The sequence below is a fragment of the Diadema setosum genome, chromosome 18 (assembly GCF_964275005.1).
Source record: "Diadema setosum chromosome 18, eeDiaSeto1, whole genome shotgun sequence".
In the NCBI taxonomy this organism is placed as follows: domain Eukaryota; kingdom Metazoa; phylum Echinodermata; class Echinoidea; order Diadematoida; family Diadematidae; genus Diadema; species Diadema setosum.
Window position 1 is genome coordinate 23183816 of NC_092702.1, and position 13673 is coordinate 23197488.

General features: G+C 39.3%; 1 protein-coding gene across 1 annotated transcript in view; it reads right to left on the reverse strand.

Annotated features, from left to right (window-relative positions):
- Window positions 1–12883, reverse strand: part of LOC140241636 (coiled-coil domain-containing protein 186-like) — a 40232-nt gene extending 27349 nt beyond the window's left edge. The window contains exons 1-3 of the mRNA XM_072321376.1: window positions 11670–12883; window positions 9076–9205; window positions 1022–1150 (exon numbers count right to left, since the gene is read on the reverse strand). Coding sequence (XP_072177477.1) covers window positions 1022–1150; window positions 9076–9205; window positions 11670–12859 — 1449 coding nt within the window. The 5' untranslated portion in view covers window positions 12860–12883. The remainder of the gene's footprint in view (window positions 1–1021; window positions 1151–9075; window positions 9206–11669) is intronic.
- Window positions 12884–13673: the final 790 nt, after the last annotated feature.

Here is a 13673-nt window from a genome sequence, read left to right on the forward strand (position 1 = left end):
AGACATACTGAGGGGCAAGTGCTACAATTGTTCACTGCAGTTTGATTCTCACACATTCATAACACAGGATGATTAACAGCCAGAAACTGCATGGCACCATATTTAGGAACAGAATTCAGCATAAACAGAGTCAGAGATCTTCTTTCTCACAACACTTTACGTGATAGAAAGGGTTTTAAGAAATACCCTCACAACTCTTAGAAAAACAAAATAGCTGCAATTAGCAGCAACAGCTACATATATTTAATGAAAATTTTCTGCAACAGAATCTAAATATTCATATTCAATTTTACTAGAACATCTGTTTGGTAAATATTGGCTTATTCCCATCCTTCCTCCCCACTCCCCCACCCCCCATCCCCCCCCCCACCCCCCAAAAAAGGGGGGGGGGGAATGATGATAATAGCCAAAGGTCATAAATGCAAAAAGAACGGGAGCTGGATGATCTTGGATGCTGTCAACTACTTTAAATGTCTCCCTAAAAACAAACTAGGCAGTAAGTATTTCACACAACACTGGTGGAGACACTCGGCAACATCCCTGGTGAAAATATAGAACAAATACACTGACAAATAAAAAGACAGTCCTTTATCACATTGATCATTAATTTTTTGGATTCATTTGATCAAGATATTTGTCTTCACTCCCCTGCAGAGGTAGAATTACAATAAACATCAATCTCTAGATGACTTTCAGACAGATTTTATAGGCTAGACAAGCGATCCACACACGGCTTTGAATCTGTTTTTGTCTGAAGTATGGATCCTTTTGCACATTCTAGTATCAACTCCACCAGCTAAGTCAACACAATAATCAGTCCCAATTTACATTCATAGCTTTACGTGTGTTATTCGTATGCACTCGCAGAAGTCAAATATCGTTAAATTGATGCATTTTCCTTAGTCCTGTCAAAATTGACTTAAACACTGATATACATGATATGTAGGCAGAGTTGAATTTCTAAAAATATATATGTGTAATTAAGAGAGGGCTTGCAGAGATATCTTTGAAATGTTGTTACCTTGTCAACCCTCTGGATCATGTCATGCTGGAGTTGGCTGATGGCTTTCTTGGCCGCCGAGTCGTGTGATATCTGGCGTTCCCTGGCGACGGCTATTTCCTTCTTCTTCCCTTCCAGCTCCTTCTCCAGCTGATGTTGGAAGTAAAAGGTGATAAGATGCATTTCAAGAAAGAGAGAGATAGACAGAAAGAGAGAAAGAGAAAGAGAAACAGAGAGAGAGGGAGAGAGAAGAAAATTAATTCCCTGAACATGATATATGTGTGTAAACAATCTGAGTAAGTGCCTGCACGTGTTATTTGAATGGCTGTCACAGTTTGTGAATCAAAAATCATGTTTTTTGTGATATCACCAATTTCAAATGGTTAACAAGGTACATGGAAACTATTTGAATGATGACAACCACAAAAAATGCCGAGATCAATAGCCATAATAATAAAATAATGACAAATATAAATGTCTATTGTGATCCAACAGCAAAGTCATGTCTGTGATCTATGACTTTAAAAAAAAAAAAAAAAAAAAAAAAAAAAAAGGGGGTCGGGTTCATGCTGTGAGTCTAAGAATCTCTCCTACCTGAAATGCAATCAGCAGCATGTCAACATTTCATTTGCTTTTTCCTGCTTGCTTCTCCAGCTTGTATTGCAAATTTGTCAATAGTCTGCTTTGTGTGAAAAATGTTGAAAGGGTTATAAAAGGAAGCAAAGCTATGTTTGATACATACACTCCACTGATAAATTTCGCAGGACCCCAGCATTTTGAGACTAGACTGAGATCCACCTTGATTTGTTTTTTTTTTTTTTATTCTACCAATAATTTCGTGTGAATGTCATGCAAAAAAAAAAAAAAACACCAAAAAAAAATCCTAATCTCATAATGTAACTTGCCACACTATGTCCACACACTAGGGTGCCTTCCAATGCAAACACCAATAACTCCCATGTGTGAATGTGGCTTACAATTACATATTGTACATGGGGGGGGGGGGGGGGGGAGTTAATAACACCTAATGTTACCCACATTAGTGATAACAGCTGAAAATGTGTCACAGAATTATGACAAATGTTAACATTCTGCACTTACGGTACATGACAAATCATATCTATCCCCCGAATATATAATATAGTATGTACAGTACATTATAAGCATGATACAGAAATTAAAGAATTGTTAAACATTTTTAAAAAGAAAACAAAAGAAAACAAATGAGGACAAAACTGGCTGGAAATTTGAGCCACACATGATCTCACTTAATCAGCCCATATAAAGCATGTACGTGTGGTCACATGACATGTACTTCAAATTCAAATACTAAGTAAGATTTCACAAAAATAATCATCACAAATTATGACACACATTCTCTCATTCAGCATGTGCTTGAAATACATGTACCTCACAGAAACAAACAATACGTACCAGGAAAAAACTGGCAAGCAACATATATACATGATGTAGAGGCATGGTAATAAATCATAACAAAAATTCCCTCTGGACAGATTGTCCATTTGTCATTCTTCCATTTTCAGTCTATACTAGTAATAATTTTTCAAAGTAGTTCATTCAACCTACAAAAGCAGCACAACTTTTGATTGTTTGGCTTTAAAGGGACTGTACAGTACTGGTTGAGGTGGGGATTTATGTTTTGAACATTCCTAAGTGAGATAAAGAGAAACCTCTTATGAAATTGAAAGAGCATGTGATTTTAAGAAGAATTCAACGTTTATTTGATGAAAATTGGTTTTCAAATGGCTGAGATATCCCAAAAAAGTGATAACAATAAAAGACTACAGGCCACGCCTTTTATTAGGATCTCTTTGTTTCACCTTGTTTTTGGATATCTTAGCCATTTCAAAACCGATTTTCATCCCTTAGAATTGCATGCTCTTTGACATCTCATAGAGTGGTTTCTGAATATCTCGCAAAACGTTAAAAGCTAAATCCTCACCTTAACCAGAACTGTACACACCCTTTAAAGGATGTAACTACAACGTATGGCATGAATTCCTCCCAGCTTTGTGCCTCTTTTTCTATACATGGCATCCCCGCTGCATAATGGTAAATTGATGTTTTACAGAGCAAGGAATTTTGTACTTGACTGACCCCTAATAATAACGCACAAATCCTGTTGGAGTATTATATTTCTGCAAAAATATTATAAACAAGTGAAATTCATTCATATGTATATTGCCTTGATCAAGCACAAAATAATTAAACGCTTGAATATTTTCATCTTTGCAATGTAATATTTCACACCTTAACCTTCTCACATCCTGAATCTCATCATTTTAGGTACCGTCTATACATTGTATGAAATATGTTCTCATTCATCACTCTGTAAAGGGAGCTTAGAGCACAGCATACCATAGAGCTTCTGTTGCTAACAACATGAAACATACCGACACATGAACACCTGTAAAATGTGTCGGGAGTACTTAGCTCAAACATGACGGATGTCAAAACACCAAATGAATAGGTACTATACTTATGCATCCTCTGCATTCTGAACGAGGAGCGCCATCAAATAGTGGCTACAAAATATGACCTCGTTTACAGTGCAGGGCTGGGCCGAGCCTCGGCCGAGCCCAGCCTCAATTGCGGGGCCGAGCCCCGCAATTTTGTCCGTTTACACTGCCGGGCTCGGCCGAGATTTTGATTCAAACCTTTCAATATTTTGTCGTAAAGGCGCTCTGCTTGTAAACAAACGCAATTTGGTATTGTCTGGTTTTCAGACCCTTTGCCAAATGAATTCCGTGGTGACGAAGTCACCGTTCGGGCAACGGCCTTTGCCGAAGGAAAAAATCCTTTGAAGGACAAAACCACCTTAAACTATACTTCGTCGACAACTAGTAACTAGTTGTCGACGTTGAGTGGGTTAATATCCTGAATAGCCAAATAGCACAGGCAGAGGGTTTGGAAGCCAGACTAATATTGGCCGCGCATTTGGCCCAGTTTGCGTTTACACTGAGAAAAGGCCGGGCTCGGCCACGGCCGAGACCACCTCCAGAGCGTGGCCAAATGCGAGGCCAATTTTGGCCTCGCATTTGGCCTTTTGCGCGTTTACACTGAAATGAAGGTGGGCTCGACCGCGGCTCAGCCGCGGCCGAGCCTCGCACTGTAAACGGGGTCATAGTCAGAGGCACTGCTCATACAAAGCACATAATAAGTGTTCTCCATCACATCAAAATATTATCTTTGCTGCACTAACACTCACAAATAAAGATTGCCATAAATCAGATTTTTCCAACTTGGCCAGTAATGCCAGTGGGTTGTATAAGATGACTACCCACATACATTACAAGAGAAAGACTACACATAGTTCCCCCTTCTCCCATCCCCACCCCTAAAAAAATGCTCAGAAATTATGAAATCTCTGTATGCCATATTTTTCAAAGGATCTCCACTGAATGCTTTAACAGCAGCTACGTGGCAGCTACATTTTATGCTCAAGATGTATTTCAAAACCTTTAATACACACATGCACACACACAAACACACACATACATTGTATGCACACGCAATGTACAAGTAGATAGAATTGAAGGTTATGGCAATGTTCACAGGATGAAGCACGACCGCTGAAATAGATTCTAAGTACCCATAACATGATCATTACGTGCATTATTATTCATCATCTGTAATTGTGAACATTCACAGCTTCTTGAATTCTACCTCATTCCTTACTTTTGTTTCATATCAATGATAAATACCACCTGGCTAGAGCAGCTTTACATTCATTCAGTAGTTTGTGTGAGTTTTGTTTATCAATCACATCAAATGCAAGGATCTCACATTGTCCATGCCAAATGCAAACCTGAATGCACCAAAAAAAAAGAAGAAAAAAAGAATGTGTGCATCATTTGATTTTTAAAAGGGGAGGTGCTTTACTGGTAGAAATGATGAGTCTTGAACTGAGCCTAGGACGAGTATGATGCATTTCAGACTGCGAGTAATAATTTGCCTGACAGGGCAAACATAATAGGCAATCCAGCATCAGGCCACAGCCATACTCCTAGCCATACAAGCTCCAATATCTAGTCTCTGCTAGCTCGCCTGTAGAAAACTCCTTGTTTTGCCATGCATGCCACAAATAATGCATCAAACATTAACAGGCTAGGTAAAAGTGGCTGGTTTTACCATCATTTGTGTGCATGCGTTCGTGTGTGGTGTTAACCTTTTTCCCACTAAAGAGTAAGAAATAGGAGGGGGCAATATGTTCCATTCTGATAGCTGGCTTTGGGACCTTGCATTGACTAAGTGTTGATCATGCTACTACTAACTGACTTTTGCTCTTGTTTCTATTGACTTGATTTCAGCATTTTTTATGTTGTTGTGTTTGTTTGTTTGTTGGTACTTTTTTTTGGGGGGGGGGAGGGGGAGTAAATGGAAGGAGATGGACATGTGACATGTTTCCAACAATCTCTGCATATGGTGGGGAGTTGTATACATAAATTTATGGTAGCACTTCTCCTCCAGGAGCCCTGCCTGATACAAATGCTAGAGATCAGTCATCACACTGTGTATGAAAACGCTTCCTCTGTGGAAACACTTGATGTACTGGATATATCCAAAACTGTCTAAGGGTGCGTTGATGCTCGATTTGCCAAGGCAGAAACAGCATTTTAAAACACAGATTCAAAATACTGATTCAAAACCCTGATCCAAAATGCCATTCACGCAGACACTGCTTATGCTTAATTTTTTTGTTTTTTTCTAGCTTGAGAAATAAAATTTGTGTTTGCTATATTGGTCTATAAAGCAGGCAGGTCGAATTGGGACATGTGCTGTCTCATCAAAAGTTCTGAATTGAGCGTATGCATTGTCCATATTTAAACTTGGTACCTGGTTAGTATGTCTATTATTAATACAGTTTAATATCATAATCATTCAAATTATCTACCGTTACTAGTAAACCCATGTGGGCTTCAGACAATGATAGGTCACATGAGTGTTTTGTTTGTTGTTGTTTTTTTTTTGTGACAATTGTTAACAAAATCGTAGTGTATTGTAGCAAGCTGTAGCAAGCATTAACTGTCTCATACAGTAAACTGTACTAACAGGGAGCTCGAGCTAGAAAGGGTGGGTGGCCAGGCGGGTGAACCAGAAAGGCATCGAGATTACAAGTGTACCTCAAACATCTTTATAATTATGTGCTTTGCGTTCATGCTTCCCTTGTAAATGTGATTAGGAAAAACAGTGAACATAAACGCACATATTTGTGTATTTACAATGTAGAATCAGTGATTTCAAATGCTGTTCATAATGAGATGAGTTGGGATGCAACCATGTTTTGTACTCATCAAGTTTCAAAATGCTGATCATAGCCCGCCCCGAAAAGTTGAGCATTAAATGCATCCAAATGGACGAGACATGTAGCAAAGACATAAACCAATCAGTGCTTTGGTAAAGTTTCATTTTCTTTATCCTTGTTTCAAGTAGGGTTGTGCATGGTCAGCTAGTTTATAAACATATTCATAATCAGAAACTGGGTGTGACATAATGGAGATAATGGATTCCTCAGCGTTATGCCTGGTCATTGATTGTACATTGCAAATATTTACACATACAACGTGTAAGGCCTACACAGTGTACAACCAAGGGCATATTCTACAGCAATGGCAGAGAAGATTGCATGAATGTATGGGACAGTGCATACATTGCAGACTGTTCAGTCACTTCGGGCAATTGATACCACTCGCTTTCTTACCGAAGAATACTCTTTCTACTAACTTACCCCACCCCAAAACTAGTTTGCAGCAGAGATTTTTCCCTAAGGAAAGGAGATAATCACCACCCTAAAGGTTATCTAATACGACATTGCTCATACACTTTAAATAGAAAAGGGCATTGACACTTACATGTACCCCTACTGCCTCCTCTCTCTCTCTCCCTCAGTCAGCCCCCTCCCCCCTTTCTCTGTAGCTTGTTCTCTGTCTTCCTTTCTGTCTTTTCTGTTATTCTTTCCTCTCTCCATCCACCCCACACCTATCTACATTTCTGTTTGGCTGTGCAAACACAATGGCGAGCACTGATATCTATGTATGCAGGCATTAGCAACCTGCTGATCCAATGGTCACTTGCAGCTGCTATGTCAGCTCAAACCTGACCTCTTCATCACACTTCTTGATTGAGTCTGGTCAATGAAGACATTTCAAGCGGATCAAATGCCTGGATTCAACCAACCACATACAGCATAAGGTTATGCAACAGCACAGAATCTGTCATACAGCAAAGCAAACTGGCTCCTGTTGTGCATCTGTTCTTATTAATCACTACTACCATTAGTGTTAATACTATACAACTATCATCATCATTACCTTGATTACTACTACACCAGGGCTCGACACTAACTTTATTTTTCGGTGGCCCGATGGGGCCACCAAAATCATCAATTTCAAATTTTTGGTGGCCCGAGAGAAAAAATTGGTGGCCCGAAAAAAACCCAACATTGATAAAAGTCCATTTTTTTTTTAATAAGTCGCACACTCACTGCACGCATTTATGCATTTCCGGCGCAAAGAGTTACAAATTTATTGACACACTTTTCAAAAAATTTTGGTGGCCCCAGGTGGGCCACCAAATTTGCCCTTTTCTGAAATTATGTGGCCCGACTTTCATTTTTGGTGGCCCTGGGCCACCGGGCCACCGTTAGTGTCGAGCCCTGTACACCACTACCACTACCACTACCACTACCACTACCACTACCACTACCACTACCACTACCACTACCACTACCACTACCACTACCACTACCACTACCACTACCACTACCACTACCACTACCACTACCACTACCACTACCACTACCACTACCACTACCACTACCACTACCACTACTACTACTACTACAGTGTACGCCTGTTATTATGAACATGGGTATAGCAAAATTCTGGGTACAACAATGTAAAATGATGTAAACATTCTCCACTTTATCAATTTATTTATTTTTTACTAGTTCAATTGTAACGAAATTTCAAACTGCCGATCCTAAGGACTTCATTACAACGGGAGTCTACTGTACTGCTGCTGCTACTGCTACTACCATACTACTTACTGCTACTGCTACTACCATACTACTTACTGCTACTGCTGCTACCACTACTACTACTACTACTACTACCACTACTATTACTACTACTATGTACTACTGCTTTAAGTGGCCAGGAATATGTCAGGTGATCAATACAATGTCCAAGTCAGATTCAGAGTTGACAAAGGCAGAGAGCTATACCAGAATTCCAGCTGGAAAAGTAAGCAAGTCATACACACAACAATGGCACAGGTAGTGTAGTTCTACTCAACAAATCAGATCAGTGACCCAGGCCTCAAAATACAGCATACTTAAAAATGGATATCCAAGAGTGACCATACTGAATTGACATCTGTGAGAGTGTATTGTACATACAATGTAGATGTACCTTTGTACACGCTTATACGTACCTATAACAACCATTCATAGATTCATGCATGAATGAGGTCATGTGACTCTTTCTTTCATCTAAGCTTACAGAGAGTTTACTGGGAATGTTTGGGGAATTCATTCAACACTCATGAAAACTTAGTAGATATGGCTGAACCTTGATATAAGCACAAAATGGACAAGAGATAGCCGGATGATCGAGGTTGGACTGTGTAAATATGACATTTTACTTTTCACACCCAATTTGACAAAATATAAGATAAAAATTTGTGAGAGACACCAACAAATGTCAAAATTGATGTGTAAAGTTCCATCTGCTGTGATAAATCAAGTGCCTCTATCCATCGTACATCCCGACAAAGCGATAAGTTAAAGTGGATCAAGATAACTCCCACACACACACACAAAAAAAAAACACCCAGTTGACAGTTTACTCTAAAGGCACCATCAAAACTTACTTCAGAGTTCAAAACATTCATGAAAAGGAAATTCAAGGAGCATGCTGGCTTTTGCTGTACACATGGGAGGAGGAAAAGTACATGTAGTCCCAAACTAGTCTGACCACCAATGCCATTTTCTGTATAAAGATGGAAGGTCTCTATCAAGTATGACACTAGCCTTGCTTGCCCTGGTCACTCACCTCTTTGATGCGAACAAGGTGGACCTTCTGTACAGCTTCTGCCTCTTTCCTGGCTTCCGTCTCTTGCTTCGTCCTCTCCTCATCTAGATCTCGAGACTGCTTTGAGCTGGCTTGAACGGTCACCCTCAGACTGGGGGCCAAGAAAGGTTACATGCAGAGCAATGCGTTAGGGTTCTAACTTAAAGGCATAATTTACCATTTGCAGATGAAACAAAAACCCAACATTAGTGCTTTAAATACTTCTAAAATGAGAGTTAGGGATAGAAACAACCACTGTAAAAATTTGAATCCGTATAATCGATGTTAAGTATTGTTAAATACACAAAATGTGAACAATAGTTATAATAAGAATGCTTTCAGACTAAACCGTATACAGTTATGGCTTATTGAGAAAAATGCTGATATCTCCTCATATTTTAGGCCCTATTGCAAAAATTTTATATGGTAGGATGTTTTGTGATACAACAGACCTACACATATGCATCAAATGTGATATCTTGAACATTTTTGAAATCACTGCTCCCAAAGGTAAACTGGACCTTTAAAGTACATCTTGACTGCATACTCTGTGAATGTATCAGTTCTGATACGAGAAGTGAACGGCATGCAGGGCACATTGTGCTTCATCAATTCTGGATTGAGGTCAACTGAATAAGTTTAACAGACATTAATATTTTGGGTAAATGATTATTGGTCTGAGGGGGGTGACAAATTGAAAATACATGATAATGTAAATGAAAGACTATCCCTTACAGCAATAAGAAGAACGACATCACTCTGTTTTGGTAAATTAGAACCAAATTTCATCTTTTGTCAATTGCTACATGTTGCACTTACAGTTGCTGGTTGAACCTACCATGAACATATTTTTGATTTTATAGTTAGCATAGTATAGGCACCTGAAACCATGCTTATTTCCCAGCAACCCCCCCCCCCCACACACACACACACACACAAACAAAAGAGAGATAATTCATGCATGCATACAGAACCCATTCATTTGGTATTGACCCCTAGCAGGACTAATACAAATACAAAAGTATTGTATCATTGTACAAAGTGTGATGACTTGGGAAGCTTTTAGGATGATCACAGCAATACGTGCTGAGGCTGTTGCTCTGCATGATTGAAACTAGCTTCCCATTTCACTGAGAAGAGAATGACTGGCAGTCAACCATACGGTTTACAGTGAAACTGCACCTTCACCTGATGTAATAACAATGAGATCCTAATCCCTTTAAAGGTAGGGAATCCCATTTGCATGCCTTAAATGAAGAGTTGTATAAATACAGTGGTATGTTGAAGAGAGTATCATTTTAGAAACTCCCATAAAGTATTGAAAGTGGAAGGTAACATTTAGTACATTTTTGTTGACCGTTAGATTTTGAATTGAATTTTTTTCGGGGCTCACCGTAAATTCCAGTACATTACTAGGCTACCTTTGCAGACCCATGCACTGCATGTGTGTCCTATATTTTGTGAAGAAAGTTCATCAAAACTTACAAACATTTCTATATACATTCTTGCCACACACTCTATATGTTATTACATCAGCTCTTATACTTTTAGATTTGTGTTTATAGATTTAAAAAAATACAGAAGACTGCAACAAAAAGGCTTAAGTGTGGCTGACACACAGAACTACTGAGTAGTTGAGTTTTGTGCATTATTCAAATTGTAGATAACTGTTGACTGCCAAATTTCTCAGCAGTGGCCTAAACAAGTCCCCCGAGGTTCATATTTAATGTTTTGCTGCATTTTGGGAGGTCTGTAAAAGGTATCCCCTACCTTTAACCCTCCAGAACTACTTCTATGACACCTATTAACCTGTTCAGAAACACTATACAAGCAATTCAGGCAGAGGGTCATAAAATTCAAGTTTTGACAGCCAAATTTCCCTAATCAAGTGAGATGCCTGCCTTCAAAACTCTACACGAGAAATCAAACATTTTATCATATCTGATGGGAGTACAGATCTTACAATGCCTGGTCTGAAGTAAAACTCAGAATAAAACAAGTCAGGGACCCCCCCCCCCCCCCACACACACACACACACACACTAACATTGCACATATCTACAGATTATGAGCACAAATGTCCTACAAGTGGTTATGTACTGCACTGGTACTGATTTAATCACCTTACTAAAAATTTGCAGCACAGTCTCAATGGGCGACATGTGATATCAATGTAAAGGTGGACATTTTTATGTGATTGATTTTTCCCCACAAATGGTCTGGAAAGAATACTTTTTTGTGTTTAATAAAATCTGTCTACTAATTACTACTTACAGTTTCAATTTAAAAGGACACAAAATGGTACACTACTTATTTGCACAATTGCATTTTTTTTTCCTTTTTTGCTGTGGTACTATGATGTCCCAAGTAACCAAAGAACTTCTATATGGTGAAATATCCCCGTTTCCATTACTAGTAATCATTCCATCACTTGCCAATCTTGACAAAACAGGTCCCTTACATTAAAAATTCAAATAAGGTGTCAGAACAAACTATGAAGATTTTTGCATACAGAACCTTTTCTCTGTGAAGCTGCAGTTTAGTGAGGAGGAATAATAGCATGTGATCAAATCATACCTCTGCAGCTCTGCTTCAGCATGGCAGTACTTTTTCTTCCACTCCTCTACAAGTCTCTTCAGAGAGGCGCATTCATCCCGACCACTCTTTTCGTCGTCTCTCGATTCATCGCTGTCGCGGTCCGCGCACAGATCGTTCGGAAGATCGGCGGCGTTTGGTGTCGGGGGGGAGTTTGACGCAGCTCCCTGGAGTTCTGCTGTCAACTCTGAAAGCAATCTGTCATCAATGTCGTCGCTGGAACTGCGACTCTCGGCTTTGGGGTCACCGTCTGACATCTGAGAGTTACTCATACCGTCCAAGGTGGGACTGGAGGAAGATCGTTCTGTCTGTAGATCTTTGGAATGTGGGTGATTGCTTGTAGAGTTCCGAACGGACTCATCTCCTGCACTTGTGGGACTGATTTCCTCGTCCGCTTCTTCTGCGATTTCTACGCTTCCCCCATCGCTGCTTATCCTGTCGCTAAATATCTCTGGCAACAACACGGATCCTGAGATTTTGTCTGGTGGTGATCCTGGAGGGAGTGATTGACCTTTTGGTTCTGAGTTTGTTACACAAATATCTGGCGAGTCCCCAGGACTTTCAATTGTTTCTCTATCTTCTGTCCTTTCCTCTACTACCTGGTCACGTATACTTACTGTTTTGGTCGATGTTTCTCTGCTTACCCCTTCCTTGTCACTGTTCGTACTGCCTGTACCATGCTCTTGTTCACATCCCTGTTTTTGTTCGCGAACATTGCTATACTCAGATTCTATCATCTTTTCAGAAACATCTCCTCGAACTTTGGGGCAGGGATCTGTTTGCACCGAATCCATCGGTGGACTGTAACTCTCTTTATTATTATTCTCACTTGCATCGTCTGCAACTACTCCGCTCTCGTTACTTTCCACAGTCGGGTCAACCTCGGAGATGCCAACAGTTTGATCTCCATTTTCTGATTCTCCTGTCACTTTCTCTTCACTGCTGCCATGCACATTACACTCAAAATGATCAGATTTCAATTCCTCTTCCAGTCTGGCCCCAACGCTCTCTACGTCATAGTCTGCGTGGCTGTCAGAATGTCTTCCGATCTCTTGTGCACTCGTTGAATCTCCATTGGTCAAATTCTCCTCACTAATCGAGTCTGCAGGTCTTTCTTCTGCCTGTTGTGGTGCCTCTTCCAAGCCTGCCTGCTCCTGTGCCACCTCTGCCATTGTTCTGCATCAAAATTGTTTGCCCTCAGATGTGCAAACTTCTACAGGTTATTTGCTTCCATTTCCACAGTGTATGCTGGTGTAGCCTCTGAAATAGATTCAGGGAAGAAAAAGACAGAAAAAAAAATCAAGAGATAAAAAGTGAAGACTTTATAATCCATGGTACAACTTACAAGTATTCATATGATCTTAATTCCTGAGAAATGTGGACGAAATACTAACAAACTGTAACATGTTCAATATCACTTTATCTACATGTAATACATAGCTATTAATTACATGTACAAACATGATATGTAGTTATAAAACTAACAAACTGTAACATGCTCAACATCACTTTAGGGCAATTCCAAGATAAGGTCCCCTCAGAAGGCAAAATTTAATCTTTGCTCAATATTGATATGTTTGGTATCGTTTTGAAGCTTATGAGTTGAAGTTTTGATTTCCATGGAGGAAAAAAATAATATGTAAATTTATGCAAATTTCAAGGGATTCATTTGCATAAATGTGAAATACAGCGTTACGTATGGGACATTTATAAAAATTCATATTTATTCAAAGGAAAGCAAATGATATTTGATTAATATGTGGACATAAGAAGTTCATCAAATAGTTTAACTTGGTATGAAAATTTAGGGATTATGCAAATGATTATGCAAATTAGCTCGTGTCCTATCATGAGATGTCCCATACGTAACAAATTGAGGTCATTTTTTTAGGTTTTCTCTGAAGTTCCTAAGGTTATTTGAATGCCCTTTTGGAAAGTTCTAATTTATTGTTTAGAGAAGTTAAATACCATAGAAAAAAGAAAAAA